This window comes from Macaca fascicularis, chromosome 15 (assembly GCF_037993035.2).
Source record: "Macaca fascicularis isolate 582-1 chromosome 15, T2T-MFA8v1.1".
Lineage (NCBI taxonomy): Eukaryota > Metazoa > Chordata > Mammalia > Primates > Cercopithecidae > Macaca > Macaca fascicularis.
The window spans coordinates 3,664,589-3,683,575 of NC_088389.1; the positions used below are offsets into that span (position 1 = coordinate 3,664,589).

General features: G+C 60.5%; 1 protein-coding gene across 11 annotated transcripts in view; it reads right to left on the minus strand.

Annotated features, from left to right (window-relative positions):
• Positions 1 to 18,987, minus strand: part of KCNT1 (potassium sodium-activated channel subfamily T member 1) — a 93,189-nt gene that overhangs the window by 63,119 nt on the left and 11,083 nt on the right. For 9 of the 11 annotated variants that reach the window (XR_012424110.1, XR_012424109.1, XR_012424108.1 and 6 more), the window contains exon 2: positions 16,959 to 17,102. The exons of the other annotated variants lie outside the window; for them this stretch is intronic. Coding sequence is in view for 5 of the 9 variants with exons in the window: in XM_045374208.2 (XP_045230143.2) it covers positions 16,959 to 17,102 (144 nt within the window). In the remaining 4 variants the exon portion in view is untranslated. The remainder of the gene's footprint in view (positions 1 to 16,958; positions 17,103 to 18,987) is intronic. 11 annotated transcript variants of the gene reach the window in all.

The window sequence follows — 18,987 nt, forward strand, 5'->3', positions numbered from 1 at the left end:
AGCGTGACCAACATGGTGAAACCTCGTCTCTACTAAAAATACAAAAATTAGCTGGGTGTGGTGGTGGGCACCTGTAATCCCAGCTACTGGGGAGGCTGAGGCAGGATACTCACTTGAACCCGGGAGGTGGAGGTTGCAGTGAGCTGAAATATCACGCCACTGCACTCCAGCCTGCGTGACAGAGTGAGACACTCTCTCTGTCTGTCTCTGTCTCTCTCTGTCTTTCTCTCTCTCTCTCTCTCTATATATATATGTATATTTGAAAAGTATTTAGATATGTGATGACAAAGCAAAGAAAGAACTGTGCACAGAGTCCCAGGAAAACAAGACGCAGGATGCCTTCCACCTAGATATGGATCCTACTCTACCTCCTGAGCTGAGGGTAAAGAAGATTCTGCAAGTGCCCAAGACAGAACCAGTGAGTCACCACGAAGGGGGTGAAGTGAGCTGGCTGCAGATCTTCTGCAATGGACTAAGCACCAGAGGATGATGGTCCCATGTTGATCAAGTTCTAACGGGGAAAAATGAGGTCTAGGACTATTATACCCAGCCAAAATGTCATTCGAGTCTGGAGACACAGGGGCGATATCCTCCAATGCAAAGGAATGTGACAGAACGCGGCACAAATGCAGACGCCCTTGTTGGGAGAAAAACCACCACAGCCACCTCAAACATGAAATGAAGCTGCTAAAAGAAATACCAAAGAGAATTCCAGCATGAAGAGGCCGTATGAAAGGGTGGGTGGGCAGCGGGAAACCCACTGAAGTGGCTACAGAGCATTAGAGAATTACGCAAAATATGGTTATAGAACAGGTAAGCATTTAAACCTTGGTGGAGTAAAAACGATGATAAAATTAGTAACATTGTGGGTATGCAGGACACTGTAATCCGAAATGAAGACACGCCAGGCGACTGAGATTCTAATGCAAGCTGCACTGAAAGACCCATCCCCAGAGAATGACTGACTTCAGGGCAGAGAAGGTTCGAGAGTGTGGAAAATCTAGTTTTGCTAGAGAACAAGGAAGTTGCAAAGAGGCATGGGGTCATGTCCAAGGGTACAGAAGCCAGTGGGAAGGGCTCCCATTGGTCAAAGTAGAGACAGTGCGATCTCAGAGGGACAATGATTTAGACATGGTGTATGGGCTTCTTGCTGCTATGGTTATAAATGACCACAAATTCAATTGCTAAACCACACTTTTTTTTTTTTTTTTTTAACCTTGAGACAGGATCTCACTTTGTTGCCCAGGCTGGAGTGCAGTGGCATGAACATAGCTCACTGCAGCCTGGACCTCCTGGGCTCAAGTGATCCTCCTGCCTCAGCCTCCCAAGCAGCTGGAACTACAGGCATACACCACCATGCTTGACTAATTTTTGTATATTTTTGTAGAGACGGGGTTTTGCCATGTTGCCCAGGCTGGTCTGGAACTCCTGAGCTCCAGGGATCTGCCTGCCTCAGCCTCGCAAAGTGCTAAGATTTTAGGTATGAGCCACTGCACCCGGACAACACAAATGTTTTAAGCACACAGTCCTGGAGGTCAGAAATCCCAAGCCCAAAGTGCCGGCAGGGCTGGCTCCTTCTGGAGCCCCAAGAAGGAGTCCATTTCCTTGCCTTTTTCAGCTTCCAGCGACACCATCCCCGGCTGGGTCCCTCCTCCCATCGCTCCGTCCTTGCTTGCGCCGCTCATCTCCTTCTCCGGCGACTCTGAGCCTCTGCCTCCCTCCCCTAGGAATCTGTGATGATCTTGGCTCACCCAGATCATGCACGGTAATTACCCACCTTCAAGGCCCTCCACTTCATCACATCTGCTAATCCCCCTCGCCGCGTGTGGTCTCCCTCGCCGCACGTGGTAACATAGTCAGGTTTCTGGGATCAGGATGTGGACACCTTCAGGGGAGCATTATTTGGCCCAGCACACATGGCAGGTCCACGGAACTCCAGGGCTCCGCACCTGATGCTCTGAATGGGGAGTCAGGGAACCCCTCTCCTTGTTGTCACCACTAGAGGTTGCAATTCAACACTGCCTTACTGTGAAAATCTGTCATTAAAGAGAAAGGATCGAGGGTGTTTCCGGCAGGAATTATATTTGGGGGTGCACAGCTCCCATGGATGAAGGACCAGCACAGTGCAGAGGAGAATGTGGGTAATGCTGATGGAGGGAGGAAGACAAAAAGGCAGCCAGTACCTCCCAGGCCCCAGCAGAAGGATGGACTTGGGCACAGGCCTTCAGAGGGGGCCAAGAGCCACAGAGCAGGCACTGGGTGCTCGCAAAGCCACAGGCCACCTTGAGGTGACTGGGGGAAGTTCCTGCCCAGTGGTGGGGTTGGGCTGGCCCCAGCAGGTCCAGCGGGCCATCTTTGACACGGGTGACCAGGACCCGAGGCCACACGCAGACACCAAGGGCACCTGCAACATTTTCCATCCTCGATCAAGTAAGCTCTTCCAGCAGGCCTGCAGACCCAACTTCCACTTTGCAAAAAATACTGGAGGCAGAACAAGCTGAACCACCCACAGAGAGGCCACTGGACACATGCAGATGGTGGAACCTTCTGCAGGACGCGAGGCCTGGTGTATGTGCTACCTCTGTTGCGTAACGAACCACCACCAGCCTGGAAGCTTACAGCAGCACCCACTTACCACTTCTCAGTTCTGTAGGGTAGACGTCCGCGCACAGCTGAGCTTGGTTTTCTGCTGAGGGTCCCGTGAGGCTGAGATCCAGGCATCCGCAGGGCTAGGCCCGCGTCTGGAGCTCAGCGGGAATCTGTTCCCAGGCTCATTCCTGCCATCTGCGGAATCCCCTCCTGCACTTGTGGGACAGAGGACCCCCTTTCTTGCTGGCCGCCAGCAGAAGCTTGTTCTCAGTTCCCGAGGGCTGCCTCCTTCCTTGGCATATGCCCTCATCTCTAAAGCAAGCAAGGATGTGTTCAGTTCCCTGCTGCCTCCAGTCACTTCACTCTTCCACTACCAGCCAGAGGAAATGCTGCTTTCAGAGGGCACGTGTGAGTAGACGCAGCCTACTCGGAAAATCGCCCTTTGATTAATTCAAATTCGACTGATCAGCAAACTTAATTGTATCTCCTGTGTATACCTGTCTCCCCATTCCTCCTTTGTGTAAGGAGGGGTCTTAGTCCTGTTGAATTAGGACCCGACGGAATGACCTCATTTCACCTTAATTGCCTCTAAAGAACCAATTTCCAAATACAGTCATATTCTAAGGTACCACGGGTTGCGGCTTTGATATATAAATCTTGGGGGACACAATTCAATCCCGAACACCACGTCACGTGACGATCCTGGTGTGATGTCTCAGATTCACAATCCCGGGGGTAGGGTGGGAAATCCTGGGGGGCCCGCCTGGTGGGAGCTGCTCCAGATTAAAAAGGGGTTTGTGAATCATCATAACCAGACCGGACACAACATTCCTGGATTGAACACACCAGCTGGTGAGGACATGCCAGGGCTGCTGGGGAGACGTCTCTCCAAGATGGACTTGGACCGCCCCTCTCCCAGGACCCCTGCCCAGCCCTCTCCCCTTCCCAGCCCGTGGCTGCGGCCCTCACTCTCCGGCCCCCGGCACTCTGCCCCTCTGTGGGCGTGGTCTTGGCCTCCCTGCGTTGTGGGGAGACGCCTCCCCCTTTCTTTCCCCCCCGGCACTGGGCGTGAGTCTTTGGAGACCTAATTGGGGCCTTGTGAAATCTGGGCTTCCCTGGCAGGCCGTGGGTGGCTGCTACATCCTCAGTGAGGGCTGTGGGGGTCTCACTTCCCAAGGAGGGGCCTGGGGGTGGCTTGGCCGCTGGCTGTTTTCTACCCCACACAGACACCAGGTGAGTCTGCCCCGACGTTCTCCCTCCAAACAACGATGGGATTTCCTGGTGTCAGGATGTCCTGGGGCTGCCATAACCAAGTACCACAGCGGGGGGCTTGAAGCAACAGTTCTGGAGGCCAGAGATGGACATCAGTGTCCCTGGGCTGAAGTCCAGTGTCACAAGGCTCCGCTTCCTTGGGGAGGCTCTAGGGAAGGTCCTTTGTGCCTCCTCCTCCTGGGAACTCCAGGCACCGGTTGGCAGTGGCCACATCACTCCGGTCTCTGCCCCCACCTTCACACGGCCATCTCCTTCTGCCTGCGTTCATCCTTTCCTTTTTTGAGTTTTCTTAAGGCAAGCTTGTTTTTGTAGTAAAATACGCCGCATAACACAAACATTACCATTTTAATCCTCTTTGCTGCCCTCCTTTAAGGACCTCGTGACTGCGTTTCAGGCCAGGATGGCCTCCGTACTGCAACATCTTTCCCTCGCTGGCCTCTTTAGAGCCCGCGCAGCAGGTCCCAAGTCCCCACAGCTGTGGCTCCTGGGTGGGCTGGGAGGCTGCTGCCCACCAACCCCTCTTCCTCCCCAGACCCCTATCGCCCAGGCGGTCCCTCCTGCCAGACCTGGGCTCCCAGGGCGGGTGGGACAGGCCCTCTTTTCTGGCATTTCTGCTTTCCAGCATATATTCCCTCAACTTAGGACACGCCCAGGCAAACCGCCCAGTAAAAGGACGGGGCTGTGTTGGAAACAGACTCTGTCCACCTGGACCTGGCTGAGGGTCCCAAACCCAGCAAGGGCAGCCACAGCCCCACGTGAGAACCTCCTTAGTGGCCCCTGGGGCCCCCCGGCTTTAGTGCTGCCCCAGAGTGACCCCTGCACCCGGTGTCCGGGGCTCAATACCATAAACCGAGTGCCCCAAACTGCAGAGGTCTCTTCTCTCCGTTCTGGGGACCAGAATCCAAAATCCTGGTGCCGGCAGGTCCACCCTTCCCCACAGGCGTAGGGGGTCCTCCGCCACCTCCAGCTCCCGGTGGCCCTGGGCTCGTGGCAGCGTCACTCTCATCTCTGCGTCTGTCCCTGCGTGGCTTCTCTGTGTCTCTGGGTTTGTTCCTTCTCTTCGTATAAGGACACCAGTCACTGGATCCGGGACCACCCTCGGTCCAGAATGGCCTCACCCTGAGATCCTCAACTAATCACATCTACAAAGACGCTGCTTCTACATAAGCCACATTCTGGGGTTCTGGGAGGACAGGAATCTTTCGGAGGCCCTGTTCAAACACTACAGGGGGGCCTGGAGTACTCTCCACAGACCCTCCTCCTGAGGAGCCCCCAGGCAGCTGTGTGGCCCTCAACAGGCCCCGCCCTTCTTAGGACTCCGTTTTCCTGTCTGTGCAGGGAGGGGGTTGGGCCATTGAGCCACCAAGGGATCCTGGGCTGGGTTTGTCATGTGTCCACCACATGACCCCCATGCAGCTGCCTCCTGGGAGGGGCAGGGACAGTCCCCCGGATCCTGATTACCCTCAGGATCACACGCGGGAGCCCAGGGGTGCCCCCTCTCATGGAGGGATGGCCCTGTCAGATCTGTTGTCTGCTGGAGGGAAGGTTCAGGGTCATCCTTGAAGCCAGGGATGGGGGTCCCATCTGTGCCTGCAGGAGCCCAGGCTCTGGTTGGGCAGAGGAAGCTCCAATCCAGGTGGGTGGCCAGGGCCTGCAGGTCGGGCCTCTCAGGGCAGCCCAGCCTGGTGCAGGGAGCCTCATACTCTCTCATCTCAGCCCAGCCGACCCGGCAGGAGCTAGGGATCCCGATGAACTACACGACACACCTGGTGAGGTTTCAATGTCAGATGAAAAATAATCGTCTTCTGTGTAAGCACGTCCCTGATATTGGATGGGATACACTTCCACTGGGAAATGATTCACTGTTTATCTGACAGTCGTATTTAACCCGGCATCCTGTGTTTGTATTTGCTGAATCTGGTGCCTACAGCAGACACTCAACTCGACCTCTGTTGCACGACTGAATGAATGAATGACTGCATACGTGGAGGAAGGAACAGGCAGACCGGCCACGCCCCTTGCTGAGCGCCGGCCTGCCTGGATCCTGCAGGCGAGGACCTGGTTCTCTGGCCCCCACAAGGCTGTGCCTGCCCCCGTTGGCCTGTGCTTCCCTGGGCACTGCCTTCACTCTTTTTTGAGGATCGGGGGCTCAGGATGGGAGTGCACGCAGGGCCTGCTGTCTCTACCGGCCCACGGCTGCCCCCACCTGTGCAGATAGTGCCCCCTGAGCCACCCCCAGCCTGGCTTCTGGGGATGAAGAGCACCCCATAGGGAGGACACGAAGTTGAGGCCCCTGGAGGCCTGGCCCCGGGGCTGACCTGGACTTCGAGGCCCTTGGTGCCCTCCCCCCGTGCCTCTTGAGCCTCTGAGCCTGGATCCCACAGTCAGCTCTTATTCAGGGGCCCACGATGGATAAAACCTCAGAGGGGAAAGCAGGAGCGCTGGGAGGGGGGCTTGGAGCTTCCCGGGGCCCCTCAGGAAAACCTGCAGAGAAAGAGGCAGGCCCAGCGCGAAGGTGGCAGGGATACCTGGGCCTCCCCAGCCCACAGCACCCTCAGGAGAGCGGACGCTGGTCTGGGACAGGGCTGCCCTGAGCCATGGCTCTCAGACTGGATGGAGGAGGGGGTGTCTAAGGACATGAGGCACCTGTGCTGGGCCGGTGTCAGCCGGACGCCAGGCCTGTAAGCCCCGAGGGGTGGCCCAGCACTGAAGGCGGTGATGCCTCTGATGGACTTGCCGGACTGGCAGAATCGTCAGGAACAAGGTCCCTGGGACAGGCCACTTCCCGGGACAGCCCTCCATGCTCCAGACACCCACCAGGAGAGCCAGGGACCCTTCCTACTGACAGGGCTCTGAGGCCCCCCGAGCTCCGGGGTCCTTCTGGAGACAGCAGGCCCTGTGTAGACACAGCCATGCAGCAGACCTGCGGGCACGGCTGTCGGTCGCACAGGCACAAAATGCCCCTTCGGGAGCTGCACGCTCACGTGGTGCACAAGAACGTCCCGCCAGGGAGCAGCAGCCTCTCCTCCCCGCCTGCCACCCTGCGGAGCCCAGCCTTGGGCAATGGCAGTGGATGCCGGCGCCGGCCCTGTTCATGCTGACGGCACTCCGTGCTGACCCCAAGATGGACGATACCTCCTGGAACAGGATGCAGGACGATTTCTAGGTACAACTGAACTCCTGACACCCCACCAATGCTTTTGCTTTTCAGACCTGGTGGAGGGGTGACAGGTCACAGGACAGCTCACCCACCCTGCCAGGCCTCTGCGGTGCTGCCCTGCAGGCGAGCTCTGCAGCCCCCAGTTTCCTGCGCTCTGCAAGTTCACCGCCTTGGAGAGCCACGCCCGTCACCGAGTGCTGGGGAAGCACAGGCAGCGTGGCCTCGGCCTTCACTCACACAGTGGCCCGAGGCTAGCGGGGGACAGCAGGGAAGGACCTGACGAGCGCTGGGGAGGAGAGGGAAGCTGCACGCAGGAGGCTCTCTCCAGAGACCTGGCAGATGCCCTTGAAGTTTAAGGAATTTGAAATGAAAGTGCAACTTAGCCGGGCGCGGTGGCTCACGCCTGTAATCCCAGCACTTTGGGAGACCGAGGCGGGCGGGTCACAAGGTCAGGAGATTGAGACCATCCTGGCTAACATGGTGAAACCCCGTCTCTACTAAAAATACAAAAAAAAATTAGCCGGGCGTGGTGGCGGGAGCCTGTAGTCCCAGCTACTCGGGAGGCTGAGGCAGGAGAATGACGTAAACCCGGGAGGCGGAGCTTTCAGTGAGCCGAGATCGCGCCACTGCACTCCAGCCTGGGCGACAGAGCGAGACTCCGTCTCAAAAAAAAAAAAAAAAAAGAAAGTGCAACTTAACACCCCAGAGGGTTTCCCATGAAGTCTTTTGCAGCATCCCCTTCTTTCCCTCCAAGTCTGCTCCAGACTGAATTGTGTCCCCTCAGATCCCCTCGTTGAAGCCCCCACCCTTGAGGGGGACGGTATCTAGAGACAGGTCCTTCGGGAGGTGATTAGGCTTAGACCAGGTCATGAGACTGGGACCTCGGGATGGGATCAGTGCCCCACAAGAGGAGAGCAGAGAGCCTGCGTTCTCTGCCCCAAGGGCCGCAGCGAAACGATGTTATACGCAAGCCTGGGACCTGCTCTCACCGGGAGCCCGGTCTGCCGGCACCTCGATCCTGGGCTTCCAGCCTCCAGAACTGAGAAATAGATCTCTGTTGCTGAGGCTGCCGGGTCTGTGGTGCTTTTCCATAGCAGCTGGGAAGACTGAGACGAGGCGTAAACACACTTACACCCGTTCCATTTCAGCTGGATGCGCCGGATGATGGAAATGGAACACTGGAGGGAGCGCACTGGGAATTACAACCTGAAGCCCAAACGGATGGTGGCTTCCTGACGCGGAGGATGCCAGCCCCTCCCACTGGGCATCTGTGTTCTGCTTCACGCTAATTCGGGAGGAATTTCATTTTGTGTCACGCACATGAGTCCCTGGGACATGGGCTTGGTGACGAAGCCGTGTGTCCCGTTGTGCCAGCCTCAGGGGTGGGATGGGGGATGCAGCCCCCGGGGATGTGGGATTTGCCCTCTCAGGGGTCTCCCTGGATATTCCTGGGCTGTGGTTGGAGGAGCCAGAGTCCCCCGCTCTTAAGTCATAAAGATGCAAAGGCACTGTCCGATGTGCCGCCTCGTTCCCAAGAACTGAGCCAGCCCTGGGCCCAGGGGTATCACAGACCCTCCTCCATCCCTCTGCAGGCAGGTGATGCCCCACAAGACACCGCTCACATGTGGTGGGCCCTGGTCACCGACGGCCTCTGTGGGCCTCTGGCCCTCCTGTTGATCCTGCCCACTCCTTGGCCACCCAGGGCTGGAGGCGACCCAAGTCCCTGGAACCCACGGTCGGAGGGAGGGACAGGGCTAGGAGGAAGGGGCAGCCCACCCCAGGGGCCACAGTCTCCACAGCAGAGGTGTCACCTTCCCCCACCCTGACTCGGGCCCACCTTCCAGGACCCTGCTTCCTGGTAGGGAGCCCAGGGGACAAGGGTGAGCAGGCCTGGCCTCCAGCCCTGTCCACAGTCGAGTGGGGGTGACACAGGCAAACCATCCCTGAGCTGGAAAGGGACTGGAAAAATCATGACAAGCATTTCACTCACTCAGGACACCGTAAAGCAAGTGGAACCTGCCAGAACTTTCAGAAACCATCCTGGGCCTTTCCTGCTCCACTAAACCAGACCTTGACTCAGTCGTTCAGGTGGCAGACCAAGGGTGTCCAGGAAAAACAGACGGGCGGACCCCCGGCTCTGGGAATGGCTCCTGGTACGCGCATGGCCGGCACCCTCCCCTGGCCAGGAGACCCCAGCCTGTCTGGGCCCCACCAGCCTGGCCAAGGCTGTTTCTCAGGCCGGCTGTGTCCTCCCAAGCCTGTGGGTGTTTGCTCTGGAAAGGGCCCCAGGGCGAGAAGGGCCAGGGGCAGGACTGGGATCCCACCGGGCCCTTCCCTGCCCTATCAGCACGCCTGCACACAGCAGGATGGCCCCGGACAGAATGTTAAATATAACCTCCTCCACTCCGCCACCCCGGGGAATGAGCGGGCTGGCGTTTCCCTGAGCTCAGCAGCTCTGGGCAGGAGGCACGCCAGGGGGCCGGTGCTGGAGCCGAGTGGCTTCGAGACTGGGGCCGGCCCAGCAGCTCAGGCCGAAAGTGTTTTGGGCCACTTCAGCCCCTTCTGGGGGTCCCCCAGTCCAGGGGTCACGCTTCCCAAACCCAGCTCCAGGCCTCTCTCACCGCAGCCCTCACCTTGCATGGCTCCCTGACTCCTCCTTGAGCCTTCACTGCCCCTAAACCACCACTGCCCCTAAACCACCGCTGCCCCTAAACCTCTGCTGCCCCTAAACCACCACTGCTGCCCCTAAACCACCACCGCTGCCCCTAAACCACCACCGCTGCCCCTAAACCACCGCTGCCCCTAAACCACCGCTGCCCCTAAACCACCACCGCTGCCCCTAAACCACCACCGCTGCCCCTAAACCACCGCTGCCCCTAAACCACCGCTGCCCCTAAACCTCTGCTGCCCCTAAACCACCACTGCTGCCCCTAAACCACCACCGCTGCCCCTAAACCACCGCTGCCCCTAAACCACCGCTGCCCCTAAACCACCACCGCTGCCCCTAAACCACCGCTGCCCCTAAACCACCGCTGCCCCTAAACCACCACCGCTGCCCCTAAACCACCGCTGCCCCTAAACCACCGCTGCCCCTAAACCACCACCGCTGCCCCTAAACCACCGCTGCCCCTAAACCACCGCTGCCCCTAAACCACCACCGCTGCCCCTAAACCACCGCTGCCCCTAAACCACCGCTGCCCCTAAACCACCACCGCTGCCCCTAAACCACCGCTGCCCCTAAACCACCGCTGCCCCTAAACCACCACAGCTGCCCCTAAACCACCGCTGCCCCTAAACCACCACCACTGCCCCTAAACCACCACTGCCCCTAAACCACCACCGCTGCCCCTAAACCACCACCGCTGCCCCTAAACCACCACCGCTGCCCCTAAACCACCGCTGCCCCTAAATCACCACCACTGCCCCTAAACCACCACTGCCCCTAAACCACCACCACTGCCCCTAAACCACCACCGCTGCCCCTAAACCACCACCGCTGCCCCTAAACCACCACTGCCCCTAAACCACCACTGCCCCTCGGACTCGGCCGTGTGTCCCCCATGCCCCACCCTCCCCTTTGGATCAGGCCTGGCCACACCCTTCCTCCTGACTGTCCTCCTCTGTTTCAAAGCTCCAGCTACACCTGAGTCTGTCACATGGGGACCTGGGGCCCTAAGGCAGGCGCAGCCCAGCCCCAGCTTCCCCAGAGCACCCCCGAAGGAGAGCCGACCTGTGCCCCAGGTCCTGCCCAGGCCACTCACACCTTCACGCAGAAACTTTGGGCTCAGTGCCCTTCAGGCAGCTAGGTCTGGCTCCGGGGCCCAGACCTGCCTTCTCAGCTCAGGGTCTCAGAGTGGCCTTCAGAGAGCAGGTGGGGGTGGGGGTGCAGGCAGGACCCCCGCCCCTGGCCCCCGGAGAAGCGGAGAAAAGCTCCCTCCGGAGAAAGGCTGCCGGGGCCCCCTGCTTCTTCAGCAGGGGCTGGGCCGGTGGGTGAGGGCAGGATGATAGGGGTGGGGAGGGGACAGAAAGAGATGATGGAGCCAGGAGGGCTGGGCAGCAGGAGGGCACTTATGCAATCCCAGGTTCTTTGCAGGAGGGATGATTCTAGGAGGCCCTCAGCACACCCAGTCACCCGGGGCTCAGGCACTTCCCCGACCAGCTGGGAAACTGTTCAGTTATTAAGGATGACAGATGAGTGCTGGGAGGGCGGGGCTGTTCTAGAGACATCCTCACCTCAACTGCTGCTTGGAAGCCTGGTGGGGCCTTTACCCTGTGAGAGGAGCCTCTCTTTGTCTCCAGCCACCCTGTTCCTACGGGGCAGCCGGATTCACTGTGGGGTAGGGTCGCGTGAATGGAAGGGCTGCATCCAGCAGGGCCAGGGCTGCCCCCTCCTTCTGCACCCATCCCTGCTCCTGCGAGGCCACCTCCGGGTCCCTGCTGGACCTGCCTGGCCTGTCCACAGTTGCTGCCTGTGGGGCCGGCAGGGGTCCATCCTCCACGCAGGCCCGCTGCCCCGTGTTCCCAACAATGCTGGGCCCTGTTTGTGGTCCACTTCTCAGCTTGTTGTGTGAAAAAATATTTGGTGTTGCTCAACTCCAGAGAACCAAGTCAAGTTCCGTTATCTGTTGTCAGAGGAGCTAAGAAAACAGCCTGGTCAGGCCCCTCTGGGGCAGTGTTCTGACCCCGGGAGGCCTGCACTCAGGCTGGCCTTTCCCCGGCAAGGCAGCCGCTCCCTTCCCAGGTGACCCTGGTGCCTGGGCCCCATGGTGGGGGGTGCTGGGCTCAGCCTGGGGTGGCCCAAGGAGCCAAGGCAGTGGCCCTGGCCATGCTCAGGGACGAAGCTTCCTCTTGCCTGCCGGGAGCCCCAGCCAGTGGGCAGGGCCTTCCTGGCACCTCTCATGTCCTGCCTGGCCTGTGCTTAGTGCCTGGGAGTGTTGGCGACCCCGACGTCCCCTCCAGTGGTGGCTTCAGTGGCCCCGGTGGGCTGGGTCCTGGTGCAGCATGGCGGGGGGCAGCGCCTGTCCCATCCCTCCCCACTGGGACTCCTTGTCTGGAATCTGCCCCTTTGGAGATGGGCCTGTGGTGTGACGGCCCCAAGTGTCCCCAAAGCATGCATCCCCCGACATACACAGCATCTTCCCGAGCCTCAGTGCAGGGCAGGATGGAAGCTGCACCTCCACCGCCACAAACCAGGGTCTGCACAAGATGCCCAGGGCCCAGCTCGGGGGCACCGCCAGGATCCAAGCCCTCAGGCAGCCCCTGTCCCGCTGGCTCCTCAAGCTGCCCTTTGGGGGCTGTTAACCCCGCTGCAGAAGAAGAGCCCAAGTCTGTGTCCTCCAAGGGCCGTGACGCTCACTTAGGCTTCTGGGATACTCTCAAGAGCTGGCTCTGGCTGGGAGGGCCAGGGCCTCCATTAGCTGCCCCCAGGCTCCCAGGCAGAGGGGCAGTGAGACTCTCAGCGTGGCTCAAGGGGCTCCAGAGCCCAGGCCCAGGTGGACTGTGGCTGAATGCTGCTCCCCGGGAGCACCCAAGACACCATCTGGTAGGCAGTGGTGAGGGTCTACCCAGGACCTCATCAGTGAGCTCCCAACTCTGCCCACTTCCCCCACTGGGCGGTACTGACGGGCTGGGTCATCCCCCCTGGGAGCGGCCTGCCCAGCAGTACAGCCTCCTCTGCCCACGTGGCCAGCCGGGCTCTTCCCTGCCCAAGGCCACAGGCGATGGAGGCTGCAGTGACTCACTGCCAGAGGCTCTACTCCCTGGGCGAACAGGAAGCCCGAGTCCTGCCCGCCCACCTGCTCGCTCACAGCCTGCCAGGGGTTGGCAGCAGCACCCGCTCCCCTCACAGAGCCTGCCCCGGGGTGGAAACAGGGAGGGCGTGAGGGGTGCCGGTCTGTGCTGAGCCCCCACAGTGCACCTGCCCTGTGCTGGTGGTTGGGTCTCCCTGCCCCCCAGCCTCTTCCTCGGTGCAGAGACAGGCCAAGCGGCACTTCCACCTTACCCAGACCTGAGACACCGCCATGGCAAAGGCCACCACGCTGGTCCCTCAGGGGCCCGGGCGGAACCTCTGCTGCCATGTCCGGGCATACCAGCCCTTCCATCCGCAGCCCAGGACCCCATCCCAGTGTCCCCTCCCCTCCACCTAAGGGCTGTCTTGCCCAGAGCTGGCAGGTAGGTCTTGCTGGGCTCAGCCCTCTCAGACCTGGGCCCCCATGGCCTCCAGACCCCCGCCTGTGCTCCGTCCCACATTCAGATAAGCACGTCCTCCCACCTCACACAGCCCCTGTGAGTCACTGCGGTACACATGAAGGGGGTCCCACCAGGCCAGGCAGACGATCCCCCCATCTCCACTCCAGGAGGGGGAAGGCACAGGCACTAGGGATGAGGAGGAAGATAATGAGAGATGGGGTGGGTTCTAATGGCAGGTAGAGGCATCAGATCCCACCCGAAGCACCCGGACGGGTCCTCCAAGCGGCCGATCCCCTCCTCCAGATCAGCTTGGGTTTTCCACAGAGCCAGGGGCCGGGGTCCCCACGTGTGTGTCCTTATGGATAGGAGAGGGCTTGGGTGACCTCAGGACCCCTGACAGCATCCTGACTTCCCTCATTGCTGCCCACCCATTCCAGCATCGGGGGTCATGAGAGAGGCCAGGCCAGACTCACCCAACCCTGCCATGGAGGCCGAAGCAGGCACCTTTGGGCAAAGAAGGTTTGAGGGAAGAGAAACCCTTCAGGCCGGGCTCCCTGAGCTGCCTTTGAGAGGAGAGGCCCCCAGGCTGCTGCCGAGACCAAGGAGCTACCATTCCTGGGTGGGGGAAGTGGGGGTTCCCCAGGCTCCCAGGCCTCTAGGGCACCCTCTCCTACATCCAGTCGAGGCAATTTCTCAGGAAGACCTGAGTCCGTGTGAGGAATGGGTTCAGCTGTACAGAGGGCGGCTGGTGAGTTGGCAGGTGACTCAGGCAGGAGCCCCCAACTCATTTGCCCCCGCGTCCCCAGAAGGCTGCCTATTCCTGTACTGTGCCCAGCCAACCTCACCAGCCCCCGCAGCCTCCACGGCGAGCCGGGCAGAGCTGCTGGGAACTGGGCTGGAGACCAGCCGACCAGCAGACCCCCACCTTCCGGATCTCGTGCTGCCCAAGGCCACCATCTCTACCAGGCCCAGGTTTCCTCTCAGGGATGAGAAGTGGGAAACCACTCTCAGAAGGAAGCTAAGTCCCCTCCTTGTCCCGTGCTATAGACACCAACACCACAGGGCCAGGTCCCCTCCCTCCTGTCCTATAGACCGAACACCACAGGGCCAGGTCCCCTCCCTCCTTGTCCCGTGCTATAGACACCAACACCACAGGGCCAGGTCCCCTCCCCTCCCGTCCTATAGACCGAACACCACAGGGCCAGGTCCCCTCCCCTCCCGTCCTATAGACCGAACACCACAGGGCCAGGTCCCCTCCCTCCCGTCATATAGACCGAACACCACAGGGCCAGGTCCCCTCCCTCCCGTCCTATAGACCGAACACCACAGGGCCAGGTCCCCTCCCTCCCGTCCTATAGACCGAACACCACAGGGCCAGGTCCCCTCCCCTCCCGTCCTATAGACCGAACACCACAGGGCCAGGTCCCCTCCCCTCCCGTCCTATAGACCGAACACCACAGGGCCAGGTCCCCTCCCCTCCCGTCCTATAGACCGAACACCACAGGGCCAGGTCCCCTCCCCTCCCGTCCTATAGACCGAACACCACAGGGCCAGGTCCCCTCCCCTCCCGTCCTATAGACCGAACACCAAAGGGCCAGGTCCCCTCCCCTCCTGTCCTATAGACCGAACACCACAGGGCCAGGTCCCCTCCCCTCCTGTCCTATAGACACCAACACGAGAGGGCCAGGTCCCCTCCCTCCTGTCCTACAGACACCAACACCAGAGGGCGAGGTGCCCTCCCCTCCTGTCCTATAGACCGAACACCACAGGGCCAGGTCCCCTCCCTCCTGTCCTATAGACACCAACACCACAGGGCCAGGTACCCTCCCCTCCTGTCCTATAGACACCAACACCACAGGGCCAGGTCCCCTCCCTCCCGTCCTACAGACACCAACACCACAGGGCCAGGTCCCCTTCCATCCTTCACACACGAGGAAAGGTATGCAGCACATCATCTGAGGCCATCTTGAGGGACAGTGTCACAGGACAGGTACGGTGACCACACAGCCCTGATGCTCTACACCCCTGGCCACTCTCCCTCCAATAGAACCTCACTGTATACTTCATTTCCAACCAGAGAGAGCAGGGCACTTGTAGGGTGGCACAGATGCCCTGTACCCCACAGGCCTTTCCTGGAGAGGACCCACAGCAACGCACCAGCTAGCACACACACAGCCACACACATCTGGCGGTCCACCCCCTAACACCATTGGCACACAACCCATGCGGCCGCTGGGCACAGCACGCCAAGGCCACTGGAATGCAAATCGGCGGCTGCCAGGGGCTGGGGGATAAGGGAGCATTTGGGGAGTGAGTCCCAGTGGTAAGGAGCTTCCTTCTAGGGTATACAAATGTTCCCGAATTACAGTGGTGAGGGTGGCACAATGTGTACTAAATGTCACTAATGGTAAATTCTGTTTTATGTATTTTACCACGATTTTAAAAAACCACACCCAGGATCAGGGACTCACTGTGATGACCCATGCCCGCTTCTCCTCTCCCAGGGATGGGGATGGTTCTCTCTAGGCAGATAGCAAAAATCTCTGCTGTCCACTTCTGAACACTCAGGAATACGGCATTACAATTAGATCAACCACAGCCACAGGCGTTATTGAGTCATCCGGGAGCCCCAGGCACCATTAGGGGGATGGACACCACTTCCTGCCCAGTATCGGAAGGATCTCCCAGGGCTGCTGTTTTCAAGAATTAGCCAAGTCCCAGCTGAGCAGGCACCTGAGGGGCTGGTGCTAGCTTAGAAAAATGTTGAGTCCACGGATTCGGCCTAGGGAAGCTTTGTGTGGATCCTAGGGGGCAGGACAGCCTCCCAGCCACGCACGCCACCCTGGGACCAGCCTGGCTGGTGTGTGCTAACCTGAATAACTGCGTTGTTGGAGGACACTGTGGATTTGCTAGCTAAGCCCAGGGCTGGGCGGTGATGGAGCCCTGGAGACAGTGACAGCGCCAACCCTGGAAAGGGAGCGGTTCCTGACCTGAAGCCCCCGCGGGCTCCAGCCCCACGTGTGTCCTCAGAGCACTCGCCTTCGCTTGCGGGCAAAAAAGCGCCTCCCCGGAGCCTGGCAGAGCTAAAGTGCTGGGTGTTTACCCAAGATAGCTATTTGGGGAAAAGGAGGAGAGAAACGCAACATTTCTTCCAGCTTCCTGCCAACCCCCTCAGCGGATGAATTATTCCCATGGGCGCATCCTGTTGGTCCCTAACTGAAAGACACAATCCATGTTGCCTTTTGAGCCCAGGAGATGTTGAGGGGACGGGGACACTGTGACTCGGAATAAGTGACCAGGTCATGAACCTGAAGGACACGCTCCCTCATTGAATAATTAATCAAGGACCGCTGCCTGAGCCTGGAGGACGCCAGCCCTCAGCCAGGCTGCAGGCTCCGCCACCGGGGCGCTTCCGGCCCTGGCTTGCCCCCAAAACAGCAAAACTGGGGTGCTGGGGGCTGGGAGCAGACACCGGAAGGCCAGGCTGCCCTCCGCCTCCGCGCCCCAAGTCGGGCTCTGGAAGACTCCGCAGCTCCGAGCATCCCGCGCCCTCCTCCAGACCCCCTCCCAAGAAGATGCTTCCTCCTGCCCCCACCCCCTCCGAAACTTCTGTGTCCCCAGAAGCCGGAAAAAGTTGAAGGGCACCGGGGGCTGCGGGGGCGCGCGGGACCGGCCTTCAGCACCGCGGACAGCTCCGGGCGTGCGGCGGCCCCGGGACTGCGACCCCGGCCCCCCACCCCGCCCCTACCTGTCGTCGTTCTGGAAGGACGGGTCGCCCAGCAGCAGGTCCCGGAAGCGGTAGCGCGGCGGCAAGGGCAGCACCTCCGAGTCCAGGTCGCTCATCTTGAAGCCGGCGGTGTCCAGGAGCGCGCCGTCCCCCGCGCAGGGCCGCCTGCGGGCACACGCCAGCACCCCTCAGCCCTCGCCGGGCACCCTCGCGGACGCGCGCAGCCCCCGGCCCGCGCAGCGCAGCCCGTGGCCACCGCGACCCACCGGGCGGGCGGCCGGGCGGGGGCGCGCGGGACCGGCTGCGCCGGGCTGGGGCTAGGGCGGGGGCTGCGCAGGGGCAGGGGGCGGGGCTCCCTCCAAAGCGGCCCTGGGGCCTGGCAGGAGGTAAGGGGGCCGGGAGCTGTCATGGCCAGCTCAGGGACAGGCGCGCAGCACTCCTCCCTGATTCCCCAGGAGCCGGGAGGGAGGCCCTCCCCCTGCCCTGAAGCCCCGCCAGACTCCTGCAAGCCCTCCCAACTCCCCAGCTCCCCTCCGTGTCCCCAGGGTCTTTGCCAAGGCTGGCTGCTCAACCTTCCTTCAGGGTCCTTCAGGGTCCAGAACACCCATCCCAGCCCCCGACCGCCATTTATGACCCTCAGGCTGTTGAGGGGTGAGGGTGGAGGGACCAGGAGGAGCGGCTCAGCTCAGGTCAGAACCCTGGGGGGGCTGCCAGGCCCTCTGGGCCCTAAGCTGCACTGCCACTGTCAGCAGGTGAGGGATCAAAGGGACACAGAGAGTTGGCAGTGCAGGGTAGGGGCATTGTGGCACACTGGGTAGAGTGGGAGGATCTCTGGTGGTCTGTAGTTCTCGGGTGCCCAGGCAGGTGTCTTCCAGGGGTCTTGCACCTTTCCTGTCCCCATGTCCCCCACTGAAGTGAGTTTTGGCTGCTCCAGGAGAAGCGGAAACTGAGGGGCAGGGAGCTCCTTACCTGGCCCAGGCCCACCCTTGTTCAAAGCTTTGAGGCCAGCAGGAGAGATAGGGGGATGGAGGGGACTGGCTCCCCCACAGGCAGGGGCAGGAGGCTGTGATCACACACAGCTCCCTGTGCTGTGCCCATAGGCCCCGCACAGAGGCCACTCACCTGGAACACCAGGTCCAGGGACCCTACAAAATTCTCTTCTCTCTCCTTAAGTCGGGACGGACGGGCACATTCCTTGAGCCCCCACCAAGTGCCTCTCCTGGGCCCCCAACTCTCAGCAGGCAAGGAGCTATGGGCGCCCCAGGCCGAAGCTGCAGGCAGCAGGTGCGTGCCCCAAACCCTGCTCCTTGTTCTGAGGCCACAGGTTCAACCCCCAGGATCTGGCAGCGTTTGAAAAATAACATTTTCCTAATTGCATCAGCGTAGCTGCATGTTTTTCCTTAGTCACAAGCTGGCTGGGGCCATGGGGAGGTGCAAGCAGGCAGGGGAACCACGTGGCCAGGGGTCGGGGCTATATTTTCTTGGTTTTGTGCCTTCCTTACTGAAAGCCCCTTTCAGTGGTAAAACCCCAAGGGACTGCCAGCACCTCAGGCGTGGCTGCCTCCTCCCGCCCCGCCCCGTCTGCCTTTTGAGCGGCTCTGGTTCCTCCTCCTGGCCTCAAGACCCAGTCTCAGCAGGGCCCATGGACAAGCTCAGCGGGTGGGACCTTGGCTTGCTTCAGGGGTCACTGGGGGAAGGAAGTGCACCAGGAGTCCAGAGACCTGCCCCACCCCTGCTCCCCAGATGCGGCCTGGGGAGAGTGACAAGGACAAGCTGCCCTTCCTCCCTCGGGGAGCTGCTTTGACACTTGAGTGAGCACACGGCCATGAGCAGGTGTCCCGCAGGCCTCCTGGCATCCTGCCTTGTTCCCCCCACAGAGCCAGAAACCTTGAAAATACTTGACTGTGGTGTTGGCCGAGGGCCGGGGCTACAGGGTCTCTGGGAAAGGTGCCCATCGCAGGAGGACAGCGGCAGAGCAGCTGCTTCCCATGTCCTTGGGGTCTGGTTGAGACTTTTCCCAAGCAGGAAGGCCTACATCGGTCAGCTTTTT